The sequence below is a fragment of the Brassica rapa genome, chromosome A10 (assembly GCF_000309985.2).
Source record: "Brassica rapa cultivar Chiifu-401-42 chromosome A10, CAAS_Brap_v3.01, whole genome shotgun sequence".
NCBI classification, from domain to species: domain Eukaryota; kingdom Viridiplantae; phylum Streptophyta; class Magnoliopsida; order Brassicales; family Brassicaceae; genus Brassica; species Brassica rapa.
This window is the reverse complement of record NC_024804.2, coordinates 18,413,077-18,430,571: the sequence shown is the minus strand read 5'-3', so window position 1 is coordinate 18,430,571 and position 17,495 is coordinate 18,413,077. Positions and strand designations below refer to the sequence as shown.

The following is a 17,495-nucleotide window of genomic DNA, read 5'->3' as shown; positions in this document are numbered from 1 at the left end:
TTATTTCATTCGCCATTCGAATAGAATATTAACAACTAATTACTCTTTTAACCGCTCGCTAGCTCGCACGCCTCTGAATCATTTCAACATTCCGGCCGCCGGAGCCAGTGACCACCGCTTTTCCCCCAGCCGTTACGATGTCTTCTTCCTTCATGAACGTGGCGTCGATGCAACAACCGCTGAGCTTCTCTCGCCGGCTCGCTCCCTCCGCTGCTTCTTCTCACGTACTCTCTTCTTCCGTGACCGTTACTGGCTATTCCCGTAGAAGCTCGCTTTACGCGCCTTCTCACCGTTCGATTAAATGCGTCTCTGCACCTCCTGAACCTTCAATAGGTGAGGCATATGCTCTAAAACGGTTATACTCTTCAGTACATTTCGATTGTTTTTTTTTTGTAATCAAAAAGGTGTTTTAGCTTTTTTGCCTGGACTCCAAGCATTGTAAATAGTCGAAGAATCCCGGGTGGCAGAAGTTACAGCCGCAACTCTTTTACCACCAAAACTGACTCGTTCTGGTCTTTTTTCATTGGTTTTGATTGTGAATCGGAATCTTCTCAATCGGAATCGGAATATTCCTTTTTCGCAATGTTCTGATACATTTTGTTAATTTGCAGTGACTGATACTAAAAAGCTGGCTGATGCGTCTAAGAGCACAAACCTTATACCAATTTACAGCTGCATATTCTCTGATCAGCTCACTCCCGTTCTTGCGTACCGTTGTCTCGTCAAAGAAGATGACCGTGAAGCTCCTAGTTTTCTATTTGAGTCCGTTGAGCCTGGCTCTCAGATGTCCAGCGTTGTAAGAATATAATCTTTCTTTTTATTTTAATCAGTTGATATTCTTCAGTTGCTAATTGTTTTTGATTGATGTTTAATAGGGTCGTTATAGCGTTGTTGGGGCTCAGCCTGCGATGGAGATCGTTGCAAAGGAGAATAAAGTTATTGTTATGGATCACAAGAACGGAAGCATGACTGAGGAATACGTTGAGGATCCAATGGAGATCCCGAGACAAATCTCTGAGTCGTGGAACCCTGATCCTCAACTAGTTCAGGACCTTCCTGATGCGTTCTGTGGTAAGGACTAAGGAATCCATCTTTACTTTTTTTTTATAACGATTCACTTGCTAGAATAGGTGACATAGAGAAATGCAAGCCACTGGTTTGAAATCACATCGTGGAACCTTGATCCTCATACTAGAATTTTTACATTTTTTTGTCGTGAGATTAGTAATAGTGGACAAGTACATGTTGGTTATCAAGAGCCACAAGTGAAGTAGAGAGCTTTTTCTGTTTCCCCTTTCCTGTGTTGGTCTTTATTTGAACATTTTTTTTGTCCATATCTTCATTTTTGCACCTAAAATCCAATTCTCGCCTTTAAAGCTCTTGAATCTCACTCTTATCAGACAGAACTCATGACTTTTAGTTTCCTCTTTATGCTTTATTTGTTACCTGAAGTGGTGTTTATTAATGTGATTGCTTTATCATATGATAGGTGGCTGGGTTGGTTTCTTCTCGTACGACACAGTTCGCTATGTCGAAAAAAGGAAACTTCCATTTTCAAAGGCCCCTGAGGATGATAGGAACTTGCCTGACATGCATCTTGGTCTATACGACGATGTTATTGTATTTGATCACGTGGAGAAGGTATGGTAATATCACTTTTGTTTGATTAACTGTGGAATTTCCAAATTTAGTAATTAGCTTGGTTCTCTTTATACAGAAAGCATATGTTATCCACTGGATTAGACTAGATGGGAGCGTTCCTTATGAGAAGGCATACAGTAATGGAGTGCAGCATTTGGAGACTTTGGTGGCTAAGCTACACGATATTGAACCGTAAGTATCTCTTTGACTTTAGTTAGTTTGTGAGCTTTTTTTTTGGTTACTAACCTTGAAATTTATTTATTTAGGCCAAAGCTGGCTGCAGGTAACGTGAATCTTCAGACGCGACAATTTGGACCAGCTCTGGAAAACTCAAACGTGACACGCGAAGAGTACAAGGAGGCTGTGGTGAATGCTAAAGAACACATACTAGCAGGAGACATATTCCAGATTGTGTTGAGTCAGCGTTTTGAAAGGAGAACATTTGCTGACCCTTTTGAAGTTTATAGAGCTCTTAGAGTTGTCAATCCAAGTCCCTATATGGGTTATTTGCAGGTTTGTAATGGGAGAATAACTTTTCTTGTAAAATTCTGTTATTTTGTTGTTAATGCTTTTGTCCTGTTATCAGGCTAGAGGATGTATATTGGTGGCATCAAGTCCAGAAATTCTCACCAAAGTAAAGCAGAACAAGATAGTGAATCGGCCATTAGCAGGAACCAGCAGGAGAGGGAAAACAGACGTTGAAGATAAAAGATTAGAGAAAGAGTTGCTAGAGAATGAGAAGCAATGCGCTGAGCACATCATGTTGGTCGATCTCGGTCGCAATGATGTTGGAAAGGTTGCTAAATATGGTTCGGTGAAAGTGGAGAAACTCATGAACATCGAACGTTATTCCCATGTTATGCATATAAGCTCCACGGTAAGTGTTTTGGATCATCTTCTCATTTAACTTTTAAGTGTTCCTCTGATCATTTTAAGTTCTATGTTCAGGTGACAGGAGAGTTACAAGATGATTTATCTTGCTGGGACACACTACGCGCGGCTCTACCAGTGGGAACAGTTAGTGGGGCACCAAAGGTAAAAGCCATGGAACTAATCGACGAGCTGGAGCCTACACGCCGTGGACCATACAGTGGCGGGTTTGGTGGAGTCTCCTTCACTGGCGACATGGACATTGCTTTATCCCTTAGAACAATTGTTTTCCCGACAGCGAGTCAGTACAATACGATGTACTCTTACAAAGATGCTAACAAACGCCGTGAGTGGGTGGCTTATCTTCAAGCTGGAGCTGGTGTGGTAGCCGATAGTGACCCGGAAGACGAGCACCGCGAGTGTCAGAATAAAGCAGCTGGACTTGCTCGAGCCATCGACTTGGCTGAGTCCGCATTTGTTAAAAAATGAGTTTGCACACTTGGAGAAAACTGAGGCTTTTCTTCAACTTCGAGTCATGTGTATAATAACAGTTACAAGCAGAACCGTTGTTTTTTTCTTTTCTTTTCTTGATTATGTGGAATTTGCATTTATTAGACTCCATTAATGATGAAGCTCTGAACTAAAAAACTAGAAAACAATAGTAGATACGCTTGGCCACCACACACAAGGTTAAGTTCAATTTTCATATTAGTTTCTGGAAGCCTTTATTTAAACTAAACATTGATGTATTAAGTAACATAGAGAGAACCAGAATATTGGATGCTAACCAAATGGTACAATGTTTTCTCAAAATATAAAATACGATGTAAAACCAACACTGAACTGTTTTGGCTTAGCATAGAAAAACTGATGCTCCTTGGATGCATGAAGCACACTGAACAAGACCGTGATCATTCACTTAAGAGCCAGTCCTAAAATACACTTTGACGTCTTCTACATGGTCTACAAAAGTGTAAACTTGGAAATGCTTAAACGCTTCCATTTCTTGGATTTCAACTCTTCTCACAGTTTCCTTCTCAAGACTGTAGTAGAAAACATAGAAAGGAGAGCGTTGATAGTACCCTGACAAAACAACTTCATTTGAAGCAGTCACTTTAACACAGTATAAGTCCGCATCTCCAACTACTTCCTCCCAAGACGCAGGCAGTTTGTAAACATGCTTGGACCATTCATTTTTCTCTATGTCATCTAGAACCCACAAATGAATCGGGCTTCTTCTATTAAAAGAATAAGATTCAACTGAAGCCAGTTTAGCATTGAAGTTTATCAGAGTATGAACTGGAATGAAAGGTTTGTCGACTTCAATAAAGCCGAACTTCTCAGATCTAACATCAAAGGTGACTATAATATCCTTACCATATGTAGACGAATCAGCTCCGTTCTTAGCTTTGTAATACAAAACACCATTGATGCATATACAATTAATCCCATGATGATGGGGTACGTTACATTCAATCATCCTCCATGGGAGTTTCCCAGTTTGTAATGTCAGAACTTGGTGCTCCTTGTAGATGGCCAGATCTCTTTTGCCATGTGCAAGTGTTGTCATTGACAAAACCTTGAACTGGTTCTCGACAGGATCATACCCAAAAAAGCTTCTCACATCACACTTGTTATTCCTTGTCTTCATTCTAGGTAAAGTGAAGTACTGTCCGGTGCTAGGGTTACATATCACCCACACCGTCACTGGAGTTTTCATCCCCTCTCTAACGCAGACCAAACCACTGATAGGACTATATATTTCTTTGACACGGTTAACAGGGAAACTCATATGATAACTGGCTGTTATCAGAAACGAGTTGTCATCTTGAGGTGCGGAAAAGAAGAACACCTTGCAGCGGTCTTGGAAGGCGAACAAGAGCTGAGGACGAGCAGATGATCTTGTCAAATAATGATCCGTGAAATCTTGACGTTCAAGTATGGAAGCCCAGAACTTCGATAGGCATCGACCTCTGGCTATAGATTTAACAGACAATCTCAAGAGTATCTCGAATATGAGATCAACTGGGATCTGCAATGAGTTTTCGCCAGCATTTAACCGTTCGACGACGGCTTGACGATCCTCCAAGATCTTTTGCCGCCGTGTTCTCATGGCTGAGGAGCTCAAAACCCTAATGAGTCGTGAAAAGCAAAACCAAAGTTGTGGACGAAGAGCGGCGTCCAAGACATGCAACGTTTAGGACAAAAACACATGGTTACGATTTTTTTTCTTGTCGGCCCATTTCATTATAAAGAAAAGTCCAGATAGGTTAGGAAAAATTAATTTATAAAGAGAAAAATATAATAGTCGATGAAAAAAAAATCGATGCACTTCTCATTAATTGATATTGATCAATCTTCTTCTCTAATCAGAAGGAGCAGAGCTTAGGTGAAATTTGCATGGAAACTTTTGAATATCTGCATGTTTCTGAAAGAAACAATAATATATAGGATGGATGCTAGCCCCGTGAAGTAGGGATCCTTTTTATTCATGTATTGCCATTGTTAAGATATAATACGATGTAAAAACAGTGAATTGTTTTTGGCTTAGCATAGAACAAACATTGCTCTTTAATACACGAACCACTGAACATTAGGATAAGATGCATACCATCATCATTGACAATAGAAAACATGAAACCAGCGGGAAGATAAGGGCTCTAGTAAGACCATGTGATGATACTTCTTAGAATCACTTGAGAGCTAGCCTAACAAACATTGCTCTTTCATGTGATACTTCTTACATGGTCTACAAAGGTGTCAATTCTGAATCCACCAAACGCTCCCAGTCCTTGGATTTCAACTATTCTGCTAGTTTCCGTCGAGACTGTAGTAGAAAACGTAGAAAGGGCCGTACAGAGAGTGCTTTACCAACACAACTTCATTTGAACAAGTCCCTCCAGCACAGTATAAGAAGTTATCTGCAGCTGCATGCTCCCACATCGGAGGCAGTTTGTAAACATGCTTGGACGTCCCCATTCCTTATGACTTTAATAAAGTTGTACTTCTCATTCACATTCAATCATTCTCCATGAAAGTTTCCCAGTTTCTATCGTCAGAACTTGGTGCTCCTGATAGATGGCGTCATTCAAAGAAAAGAATGAAATCAATATCAGAACCTTATCTTTTATTCACTCAAAGAAAAGTGTTTCTTAAGATCTCTTGTAATCTCTCTCATAATTCAAGCTTAGACCACCAAAATCTTATTTATAACCCGATCACCGACTTCAATCTTCCTATTTCCAATTGTCTTTTAACTTTTTTGTTTTGTTTTGACCGACGTTAAAGTGAAAAAGGAAAACTTACGTAATAGCATTACTTTGTGGAATTTGCATTTAGACTACATTAATGATGAAGCTCTGAACCAAAACCTAGAAGACAATAGTAGACAATAGTTTAGTTTAATTTCCAAATTAGTTTTTGGAAGATTTTGAACGTCTGCATGTTTCTGCATTCCAATAAAGACATTACTTAAAGTAAACATTGATGTACTGAGTAACATAGAGAGAACCAAAATAGGATGCTAACGACCTAAAGCAGCGACTACTTTTATTGTTGATGAAGCATTATATTTGTCAAATATAGAATACGATTTAAAACCAACACTGAACTGTTTAGGCTTAGCATAAAAAAGACATTGGTCCTTGGTGTTCATTGAACAAGAGGATAAGATACATACCATCACGGAAAGGAGAAACATAAAACCAGCGGAAAGGTATTAAGATCCCGTGATCATTCACTTAAGGAGCCAGTCCTAAAACACTTTTCATACGCCTGACGTCTTCTACATGGTCTACAAAAGTGTAAACTTGGAAACGCGTAAAAGCTTCCATTCCTTGGATTTCAACTCTTCTGATAGTTTCCTTCTCAAGACTGTAGTAGAAAACATAGAAAGGAGAGCGTTGAGAGTACCCTGACAACACAACTTCATTGGAAGCAGTCACTTTAACACAGTGTAAGTTGGCATCTGCAACTACATTCTCCCAAGACAGAGGCAGTTTGTAAACATGCTTGGACCATTCATTTTTCTCTATGTCATCCAGAACCCTCAAATTAAGACATGTGCTTGCTCTATCAAAATAATTAGAGTCACTCGTAACTGAAGCCAGTTTACCATTGAAGTTTATCAGACTATGAAAGAAAGGTTTGGCAACTTCAATAAAGCTGAACTTCTCAGATCTAAAATCAAAGGAGACTATAATCATGTCACGATAGGTAGGAGAAGAAGCTACGTTCTCAGCTATGTAATACAAAACACCATTGATGCAAACAGAATTACATCGAGGATAATGAGGTATGCTACATTCAATCATCCTCCATGAGAGTTTCCCAGCTTGTAACGTCAGAACCTGATGATCCGTAGAGTTGGTGTAATCTATTACGCCATTTATTACGCCAGTTGCAAATGTCATTGACAAAACCTTAAACTGCTTCTCACACAAGACCTTTTATTCCTTGTCTTTATTCTAGGTAACGTGAAAGACTTCCCGGTGCTAGGGTTACATATCATCCACACCGTCACTGGAGTTTTCATCCCCTTTAAGATCCGTTCATCTTTAACGCAGACCAAACCACTGATAGGACTATATATTTCTCTGACACGACTTCTAACCGGGAAACTCATATGATAACTTGCTGTTATAGGAGACGAGTTGCCATGTTCATGATTCTGAGGTGTGGAAAAGAAGAATACCTTGCCGTATTCTTGGAAGGCGAACAAGAGCTGAGGACGAGCAGATGATATTGTCAAGTAGCGGTCCGTGAAACCTTGACTATCGAATATGGACGCCCAGAGTTTCGATAGGCATCGACATCTGGCTATACTTTTACAAGGCAATCTCAATAGTATCTCGAATACGAGATCATTTGGGATCGTCAACGAGCTTCCAAGCGGACCAATCACAGACCGCTACGTGGCGTGAGGTCCGCGATACAGTGATGAACCAGGTTCATTCCAGTGAATCTGCAGGAACTGAGTTCACAAAAATTAGAATATTTTAATATTTTCTTTTTTTGGAAAAAGTGTGAACCTCTGCATTGAACCTTCAAGATGCTCTTACGATCCTCCGAGATCTTTAGCAGTAGTTTTCTCATGGTGCAGGCAGGAGTTCAAAACCCTAAAGAGCGGCGTGGCGTACAAGACATGCAACGTTTTAGGACAAAAAGTATGGTTTAAGTTATTTTTCTTGTCGGCCCATGAAAAGCCCATATAAGTTAGTTACAATACAAAATAACAAAAATGTAAAGTCAATAAGTTTGATATTGATCCTTCTTCTTCTCTACTAATCAGGAGCTTTCAGGACTTTCTTCTCGATCTCGCCTGAGTATGTCTTCGAAGAAAGTGAAATCTGCGAACGACGCGAGTAGCAGCCGCGACGGCTTAGGCGGAGGAGAAAGCGTGATCGCTGATCATGGCCGACGGAGAAGCACTTGCGGCTACTGTAAATCCCCAGCTCGCTCCAGTATCTCTCACGGTTCGTTTAATTTTACATTTCTTCGTAGAGTATGTTGTTGAATTGAATCAAAAACGATTTGATTAGAATCTTTGACTTTATTAAATATTCACGAACTGATGGTTTTATTACAAGTGAGTTTATGTGTATGATGACTGTATGATTGTGTCGGAAGTGTTTTGGTTTGTTACTATGTTGGAACTAAAGATGTTTCAATGCAGGTTTATCAGCAGAGACTCTTACCGTTAGTGACTACCAAGGTCTGTTGCTGACTCTGTGATGAACACATTTATTTTGTAAACATAAAAGTATATTGTTGAAGATAGTTATATGATGGAAAGTGAAAGATTATTATTATTATTATATTTTTTTGTGTTTGTGTTCTGCAGCTCTTATTGACAGAGGCTGGAGACGATCTGGTTGTTATCTTTACAAACATGAGATGGATAAAACGTGCTGCCCTTCTTATACGATCCGCTTGAAAGCTAGTGATTTTGTTCCGTCTAAAGAGCAGCAGCGAGTGTCTAGGAGACTAGAAAGGTGTGTATGGATCAGTAGATGAAAGTTTTTAGAGTTGTTTAATTGTTCATGTTATTGGTTGAGTCTTTAATTTGCATATGATTGTGATGGTGTAGCTCTGTTTTCTTCAAGATCATCAAAACTTCTTCAAACCTTCCTGACTTTTTTTTTAAATTATTCCTCTCAATGTTTTTGTCAAAAGGTTCTTGGATGGCAAACTAGATGTGCAGCCCAGTGAACAAACAGTTGCTTCTTCCTCACTTGGGACTACTAGAAGTGAAGAAAAAAGTAACGTTGAACCAGTGATGGATGATTTGTCTAAAACGATTGATCAAGCTGTGCAATTATGCATACAGAGTGGTGAGTTCCCTTCTAATATGCAGATACCCAAAGCTTCGGTGAAGAAAGTTTTATGCGATAAAAGGAAGAAACTAGCTAAAGGTCCTGAACAACTCTTATACACAAGCAACGTTGCATTCCCAATAGCAGCTGCAATAAAACGCACACTGACATCAGAGAAAGTGGAGATGGAAGGAAACAAGCTGTCACCTGAAACTATCTCTGAGATTTTGTTAAGTGCCATGAGCAAGCTGGGGGAAGCTCCTGGCATATCTATTAAGGTCTCTAAAGGCCATATCAACTTTCTCTCAGCTTCCAAAGCTTCTCTCTCAGAAAAGGATGTTGTTCCTAATGAAACCCTTCACGCTAAGAAGGATTCAAGAAAGCTAAAGCTGGAGATGCGTTTGAAAAGGTCTAGTTTCGACCCTGAAGAGCACGAGCTATACAAACGCTATCAGCTCAAAGTCCACAACGACAATCCAAGCCACGTAGTGGAAAGCTCATACAGAAGGTTCTTGGTAGACTCTCCTCTAATATATGTTCAACCTTCAGGCGAAAACGATGAGAAGGTTGTTCCGCCTTGCGGCTTCGGCTCTTTCCACCAGCAGTACAGAGTCGACGGGCGTCTGGTGGCTGTTGGGGTTGTGGATATTCTGCCTAAATGTTTGTCGAGTGTGTACTTATTCTGGGATCCGGACTATGCATTCTTGTCTCTCGGGAAGTATTCCGCGATACAGGAAATTAACTGGGTTAGGGAGAACCAAGCTCGCTGTCCGAGTCTTGAGTATTACTATCTTGGCTATTATATACATTCTTGTAGCAAGATGAGGTATAAAGCAGCTTATCGTCCGTCTGAGCTTCTGTGTCCTCTCCGTTTCAAGTAAGTTACCACCATACCTATACCTGTTTTTTTGTTACTTAGCTCATCAACTATAATGAAGAAATGTACGCTAGGAGTTTGAGGTGATTTGTATTATAATAAAAAATTTATTGTTTATTCAAATGTGAATTTTAAAAACCATTTTCAAATTCATTTCATGAAGTACTCTGAAATTTATTGTTATTGAACAAAACTAGAATTGTAGATTTTAGAGTGTTTTAAGTGTTTCTTGAGTGGTTGAGAGGAGTTTCTTTGTTATACATTTTTTTTAAATCTCATGGTTTCAAATAATATTCTAGAGTGGTTTAACAAAAATTGCACCGAATTTTTAAATTCACCTAAAATCATTTAAAAACTCATTAAATATTTCTGATTGAATACAGGCCTTATGAATCACTGAGTTTGATACTTGTGAATTGAGGTGTATGTCCTCTGTTTATGTAAGTTTAAGTACTTTAGCAGTCTGGAGTTGTGTGTTTCAGGTGGGTTCCATTTGAGGTATCGAGACCACTGCTTGATAAAAAGCGCTATGTCATCTTGTCTGATATCAAGGAATCACAAAACCAATGTTCTTTACTACCTCATGCTTCCGAAACTCTTGCAACAAGTGAACATGAAGAAATGGAACAAGGGGAGACGAATGACCATTTTATGGGCGGCAGTGATGATGATGAGGATGAAGAAATGGATGAAAGTGAATCAGAAGACGCTTACATTGAGTCAGATATAGACAACATCGTTATCGGTCTATATGGATCGCAGTATAGATACAAGGTAAAGGAAACTCCATTTCGTTTTAGATCATTGTTAAAGCTAATTGGGTGTCATCAGTGTTTACCATTATCAAACTCTCATGCTGACAACAAAACCAAACGTTGGATTTGGAAGGATCTACGGAAAATGCTGAATCCTGTAGGCCGGAAGCAGTTGGAGCCGATGTTACAAAGCTACCGCAAGGTTGTGGGCGACGAGCTTTCAGAGAGAATGGTGTATGAAATCAGGTGAAGGCTTAATATCAACTCCATTGAGCTCATTATTTATCACAAAATCTAAATGAATTGTTTGTAATAATAGCAATCTGAGCGTTTGTCATGTTTCAGTTGTTGTCTGCATGAGAATTCTTGTGTACACTGTTGTCTCTCTTCACTCAAGCTGTTACATCTGTTTGCTATGTTCACATCTCATTACCTTGGATTTTTTTTTGAACATGATGTTGTATATTAGTAGGTTAAGATTAGCTCATTACCTTGGATTATAATTTTAAAATTTTCTGAAGATTCTTTTAAAAAAACTAATACCTATGATGAATAATATGTCGACAAAAAAATGATGAATAATATTTTTTTGTCTTTGGTACATGTGTTAGGGTTTTAGATTTACAAATAAAGTAAACGCAAACGTTTTCTTATAACAGTAAAAAAATATGATGTCTTATTATAATACAGCACAAAATATCCAAAAACTATTTATAAAATTTAAAACATTTTTTAAGCAAAAAAAAAGTTCACTCAAAATTATATATAAATATAAATTCCGGAACCTATTAAAATTAATATATATATATATATATACCGTGTATATATGTAGTATTATTATCAAAGTATCAGTATTGCTGTCAAGAAAAAAAAATGAATAATATTGTAAGAAATGGATGGAGAGGAGAGAAGCGCACGTGGGGAGGCCTGACAAGTGAAAGAGAAAGCAAAGGCCCACACGAGTGGAAAGAGGCAGCACACACAGCAGAATTTTTCAGACTTTGGGAAATGTAAGATGAATAGAATAAATAGATTTATTTTCTCTTTTGTTTCACATTCTCAAGAATTTGCAGAGTTCCTTTATTACCATATACCACACGTGTGCTATCCTCTCCTCTCTTTCACCGTCTCCAATAAACTGTTTTGACCATTTGATGACCGCTACAGCCCTACAATAAAAGATTTTTAGGAATTGTAAAATATTGGTGCAAAAAAAGGAATTGTAAAATATTGTTTTTTTTTTTGAAAACTGGCCTGGATTGTAAAATATTAGTTAATGAAATATAAATTCTAAACTAAAAAGAAATATTGGCCACCTTTTCTCCTTTGCTTGTTTCAATGCTTTGAGATTTTGTAGTTAGTTGTACTTTTTCTCCTTTGCTTGTTTTAATGCTTTGAGATTTTGTAGTTAGTTGTCTACTTGCAATTTCATAACACACCCCATAGCGCATGATGGATGACTACTAATTTTGTTTAATACTAATAAACGAAATAAATTAACAACATTGTGCGAAACAGGCTCCCCTTTGAAGAGACTAAAACTTCAATCTCTTTCATTTTCCAAGTTAAAAAAGTATTATGTGGGAAAGACAACTTTGCTTTGGGAATCTACAACAAGGATATTGATACGTAAGAAGATTTAACGTTACTACGAACAAGATGTAATTATGGAATTATGTGTACGGGTCACAATCAAAGTACAAATTATGAGAATGATAACTAAATTACAAAACAATAGAGACAAAGAAGATGTAGAGAGAGGCCATCTACATCTTTTGGACAGAAGCTGAAAACTGTCACTTCACACGTGGATTTCTAAGATATGGTATTTCGTGTCTCGTGATTTGTCAAATCACACATCTTCATCCCACTCATCTATTATCAGTTTGAATGTTTGGTGTCATGACTTAACCTTATTATACCCAATATCATCACAATGTGCTAGCTTTGCAAAAAACAAAGTTATAGACAACTGGAATATCCCGTACTAGCTACCAATAGAAAACTCGAATCATATCGAGTGTGATTAGAAAACATTAGAGTAAAATGGCGTAATTAAAGTGGAGTAAGCTGGAATAAATGTTATAGAGTAAATGAAACATATAATAAATAATAAAAATAAAAAGTTAGCTGAACTAACATTTCCACTTCAAAAACATAGAGAAAAAATAAGATAGCTTACCTTTATTTAAATAGTAACTAGAGTAAAACAATAAATTAATGATTAAATTTTTTTCGACCTGATTGGTAGCTTCTTAGCTGAATGTAGAGTAAATTGAAAAGTAGAGTAAATTTTTACTCTAAAAGTACAATACAATCACACTCATCGTATGGTATCAATTTTCAAATGAGGCAAGCATTGGCATAAACCTCAAATATGGAGGATTGCAAACCCTTCACCTCAAATAGTATATGTTAAACTTGTTTCTTAGGCAATTGAGAGTTTTTATGGATTAATGTCATATTCTTTATTTTTCCTGTATGGATTTCTCCGCATACTTCGAATGACTGAATTCTACGTGATCTAAAACGTCATTACCATTATAGTTAAGTAATATTAATCCCAAGGACACAGGTTAATGCGACAAAAATATGATTGCCAAAATTCTTACAACTCTTATCCACTAACAAAGGAGTTTTATACCCGTTTAATTTTGATACACATTATAATCATAACAACTAATGGGCATGAAGACGTGTCAAATATCCAAGATTAAAATAGGGATACTGATAATAATAGAATAGGGGAGGGACACATATTGGATTATGATGACTTCGCTTTCATCACATGTTAATGAGAATATTTTGTGAAAATAATGTTTCATCTTTGTGAGGCACTACGGGTCCTTAGAACATTTCTTCTCAATGTATAAGATATATATATATTAGTTCATTTCTTATTTTACCGTGGTAAAACTAGTCAAACATTACGACCAGACAGAAACACGGTTTGTAATTGCTGTGTCTTTTTTCAAAAGATGGACATGCATGTCATATCATCATCAATTTTAGTGTCCAACATGAATGCTAAGAAGGGTGGTGCCTCGTGGAGGGGATTTTAATGTATTCTAGTGGTAACTTCGCGGTCTCCACTTCAACAGGGAGGGAAAGTTTGGGAACTTGAGTGTGCTAGCTAAAGAAGAATAAATGAAACACTAAAAGTATTCGAGGAGTAACGGAAAAGAACACTAATTAAAAGCCACTAGAATTTCAATATCATATGTTTTAAAAATAAAACAATTGGTTAGACCTATTTCTGCTTTTAGAAATTCGCCTTTTAGTATTTGCTTTGTTGAGGAAGGAAATAAACATGAGGATGGGGTTTAGGGTCAATAGAAACATAGACATTGAATCATTAGAATTCGCCTTTTAGTATTATATGTTTATTAAATTTATATATGCGGCATTTTGTTCTGAGGTAATTACCTCTAGTTATCACTGAATACTATTTGTGAACTGTGATATTCATATATCACAAGATTAATATAGATTCCAAATACCCAAAAATATAATGTTATATAGAAGAATATTTCCATTCTTTACGGACTGGTCTCTTTCTTTACACTTTGAAATACTAATTAATGACCCTAATAATATAGCAAAGTGGATCTTTAGGTATATATATGCATGTATATGCTCTTTTTATTGCAGATAACGAGATTCACGTGTATATCTTATGTGGGAATTGCTTCTAAAACGTATATACTACATACTAATAAGATGAATAGTTTATTTCTGATATAATTAAATTGAGTTTCCACAAAGGTTATTTATGTGTTTGTAGTATCAGGTTAAACGTGATATGATAATGAAATCATGAAGAATGTACATACACAAGTAAATTTTGGGATGCGGTCACTATAGTTATATTCAAGGGATGTATGTGACATCAAAATGTGCTAAAAACTAAGTGAGATTCTTGCATGATGTGAGTGGTGAAAGAACAGCGTGATAAAGATCACTTAGTGTCGTATTTCTTGGTGCTAATATATATGTTCACTTCATGACTTTTATGCTAAATCCATGTGTTTTAAATGATTGAAGATGTGATCGTAGGTGGGGGCTCACTGAGATTCCATAGCATCTAAGAAAGAGAAGATGAAAGGCAGATTAAACTTGTAACTAAGAGAGGCAAGTGATGCTAATCACTACTTCCATGGCTCCTCCTTTGCCTTTTACTCTTCTCTATGCACTTTTTTTCATTGACCCATTTTCCTCTTCTCCTTGGGTGTATAAACTAATTCAACCATTTTTGTTTTGAATATACAAAACTAAACCATTGTTTTCTTAGTGGATGAGGAAGGTTAACATGTGCTAGACTGCTAGTGATAAATAAATGAAAACTATAAAGCAGTATCTGATACTATCCAAATTAAGGGTTGGTCATTAAAGAACAACCCAAACCCAACCATATTGATTAGGACTAAGTCCAAAAACATCTATAATCCTTCAATTCAGTGTATATATATCAACCCACCTTTCTATATCATGTCATTAAAAGTAACACTTAAAAGTCACATGTAAGTACATCAAAACTCATCATGAAGTACTGAACATAATTAGTTTTATCACTAATAAACTATGAAGAGACCTAACTTTATATAAAAAGAAATATATCTTTTAAAGAAAAGAGATGATGTGAAACTCATGAAATTGTGTTTTGGTGAGGGAAAGAGAGAGACATGTGAAGTGTTCATAGGCAAATTGTGGACCAACAACGCACATGCTACTCTTCTTTCCTCAACTTCTTTTTCTTAGTTTCGTGCCAAAGATAATGTTTTATGATCATCTATTTTTCGATAATCATGTTTGATTTTAAGAATACCTCATGATGCTAAACTAAAATTCATTTACTAGCAAAATGATCCTCCCCAAGTCTTACCATCTATCAGTTATTGGTTTCGACTCTTGTTTTGCCTCATCTTTCAGAATAAATTGTACTAACACCTTAAATCTATGTTATCTATGTTGAAATACGGATTTCACTAATTATGATTTTGCTTCTAAGTCAAATATTATAGTATTTTCAACTGGTTTCATCAAATATATATGGTTTTGTTGCTAGGTAGAATATCGATAATATGAATGATGCTGACTACATGTAGTGATTTTCCTTTCAAGAAGGCTGGATCTTCTTTTCTATTGGTGTTTTGATATTTGATATTACGTAGATTTAGAATCTACTATTCTCTTCTCTTTTTTTTTCTTAAATTTTTAGTTTTGTCTTTATAATTTATGTTATTAAATATTTTGTCAAGTATATTAAAAGGTATTCATACTTGTTATTATTCACGGATATGTCCATCAAAACATATGACTTTTCAAATCCAAATACAATCAAATCAATAAGACCAAGATTTGAAACTAAAATTCAATATAGACAGGTGCTTTGATGTGTAAGATTTGCAACCAAACAAAAATTATGGGCCAATTTGTTGAAGAAGTACAATTTGTTTTGAACAAGTATACCATTAATTACAAATAGATGTTTTAAATTATATTTTGGATAATAAATTGTCATATTTTCACATGCACTAAAATAGTAATATAGCATCAATTGTAGTAAAATAGTGTTTAAAATGTCAGATATGCTTAAACTGTTTTGTAACAAATCTAAAACGCTATTTATAGAGATTTTAAAAATCTCTGCATATATAAACGCCAAATCCCCATTGTTATCAAACATTTATTTATACAGAATATAGAGTATCACGAATTTTTATTGCAATAACTAAAAGTACTGAAAATCTGCTAACTATCAAAACCTACATGTTATTCGTTATTTATAACATTTTAAAGTAAACTCTTGCGTATAGGACTCATTGACTATCCTCAACATTGTGAAAATTAATTTTATCTTTAAAATTATTTTTATGAACATTTGCAAAAGATGGATATTTTATATTTATAATTGCTTTGATCCAATCTAGTATAGTTTAAATTATATATTTGGATAAATAGTATGCCTCACCAAAATACATATAAATAATTCTGTATAGAGCTACCATATCATAAAATTACTATAATATGTGGTGAAAAACTAATAATATATTATATTTTAGATAATACATTTTAAGAAAAAAATTGAAGTACTAATCTATTTTTATACTGAAGTAATTTTTTTATATATCTAATATGGTTTAAGGTATTTGCACAGAGAAAAAAAAAAACAAAAACTCCAAGACTCTCCAAGTCACTACAACTATATACATATAATAACTAGGTATTTTCTTGCACCATTTTTAGTAGTAAAAAATTTCAAATTTAAATTATATTTTAAAATATTTTTTTTAAAGTTTAATATTTTCTTATTAATATTTTAGTTGAACATAAAATTAAGATAAAATAAATAGTTTTATTTATTTTAAATTATATTTAAGAATAAATATGTATATATTTAAAATTATAATCTTGGATAGATTTTTATCTATTTTTTGGATAAATATATTAAACCAATTTGTACAAATATCAAAAAGTATAACTAAACAATATTTCTAAAATTAGATATATAAAATAAACTAATAATATTACGATTAAAAATTATATATTTTTAATTTTTAAAATATTTTGGCTTGTTAGTAATAAATTTTATAATTAATTAAAATATAGAAATAATTATTATTTCGAAATTTATAAAATATAATAATAATTTATTATTATATTATTTAATGTTATATTTTAATAAACTTATTTAATTGATAGAGTATAATTTACTACTGTATTAAAAAAAATTACCAAAAATATAAATAAATATTAAATATAATTATCCATGTCACATTTAAACATAAGTTATGTTATCATATAGTATAACATATTATATTAATTTAGTGAAAATAATTCTAGATAAGACATGTGTCAAAATCACTTTACAAATAATGGACAATTGATTTTATTTTTCTACCTTTCAAAAATGTTGATAGATCATATCCGAGCAAATTAAACATACTATAATTGTAATAAAAATGAATATTCAAGAAATCATATATTTATGGAATATTAAATGCTAGTATAAATTTAATATAACAAAAAATAAAAAAC

The 17,495-nt window shown here is 35.1% G+C and overlaps 4 protein-coding genes across 4 annotated transcripts; 2 read left to right on the top strand and 2 right to left on the bottom strand.

Moving 5' to 3' along the window:
- On the top strand, positions 1-3,159 carry LOC103846914 (anthranilate synthase alpha subunit 1, chloroplastic). Its single transcript, XM_009123924.3, has 8 exons — positions 1-333; positions 612-796; positions 876-1,071; positions 1,490-1,641; positions 1,718-1,833; positions 1,908-2,154; positions 2,228-2,518; positions 2,590-3,159. The coding sequence occupies exons 1-8, from the start codon at positions 138-140 to the stop codon at positions 2,998-3,000; spliced, it is 1,794 nt and encodes a 597-aa protein (XP_009122172.1). The 5' UTR covers positions 1-137; the 3' UTR covers positions 3,001-3,159.
- On the bottom strand, positions 2,847-4,678 carry LOC103846913 (F-box protein DOR). The gene has a single exon (XM_033281887.1). It carries the CDS (start codon positions 4,622-4,624, stop codon positions 3,431-3,433), a length of 1,194 nt encoding a protein of 397 aa, XP_033137778.1. The 5' UTR covers positions 4,625-4,678; the 3' UTR covers positions 2,847-3,430.
- A 16-nt stretch (positions 4,679-4,694) lies between these two features.
- LOC103846912 (F-box protein At5g65850-like) lies at positions 4,695-7,190 on the bottom strand. Its single transcript, XM_033281884.1, has one exon. The coding sequence runs from the start codon at positions 6,921-6,923 to the stop codon at positions 6,252-6,254; it is 672 nt and encodes a 223-aa protein (XP_033137775.1). The 5' UTR covers positions 6,924-7,190; the 3' UTR covers positions 4,695-6,251.
- Positions 7,191-7,738: 548 nt separating this feature from the next.
- On the top strand, positions 7,739-10,944 carry LOC103846911 (arginyl-tRNA--protein transferase 1). The gene is made up of 6 exons (XM_009123921.3): positions 7,739-7,985; positions 8,186-8,224; positions 8,354-8,504; positions 8,686-9,702; positions 10,185-10,476; positions 10,591-10,944. The coding sequence occupies exons 1-6, from the start codon at positions 7,838-7,840 to the stop codon at positions 10,705-10,707; spliced, it is 1,764 nt and encodes a 587-aa protein (XP_009122169.1). The 5' UTR covers positions 7,739-7,837; the 3' UTR covers positions 10,708-10,944.
- Positions 10,945-17,495: the final 6,551 nt, after the last annotated feature.

What these genes read in the sequence shown, in the direction of transcription:
- LOC103846912 (XM_033281884.1), bottom strand. Translation starts at nt 6,923, where the DNA reads ATGACATTTGCAACTGGCGTAATAAATGGCGTAATAGATTACACCAAC.
- LOC103846913 (XM_033281887.1), bottom strand. Translation starts at nt 4,624, where the DNA reads ATGAGAACACGGCGGCAAAAGATCTTGGAGGATCGTCAAGCCGTCGTC.
- LOC103846911 (XM_009123921.3), top strand. Translation starts at nt 7,838, where the DNA reads ATGTCTTCGAAGAAAGTGAAATCTGCGAACGACGCGAGTAGCAGCCGC. An exon ending in GTGTCTAGGAGACTAGAAAG is followed by an intron (nt 8,505 to 8,685) that starts GTGTGTATGGAT and finishes TTTTGTCAAAAG; the next exon opens with GTTCTTGGATGGCAAACTAG. An exon ending in CTGTGTCCTCTCCGTTTCAA is followed by an intron (nt 9,703 to 10,184) that starts GTAAGTTACCAC and finishes TGTGTGTTTCAG; the next exon opens with GTGGGTTCCATTTGAGGTAT.
- LOC103846914 (XM_009123924.3), top strand. Translation starts at nt 138, where the DNA reads ATGTCTTCTTCCTTCATGAACGTGGCGTCGATGCAACAACCGCTGAGC. An exon ending in GCTCTCAGATGTCCAGCGTT is followed by an intron (nt 797 to 875) that starts GTAAGAATATAA and finishes GATGTTTAATAG; the next exon opens with GGTCGTTATAGCGTTGTTGG. An exon ending in TATTTGATCACGTGGAGAAG is followed by an intron (nt 1,642 to 1,717) that starts GTATGGTAATAT and finishes CTCTTTATACAG; the next exon opens with AAAGCATATGTTATCCACTG.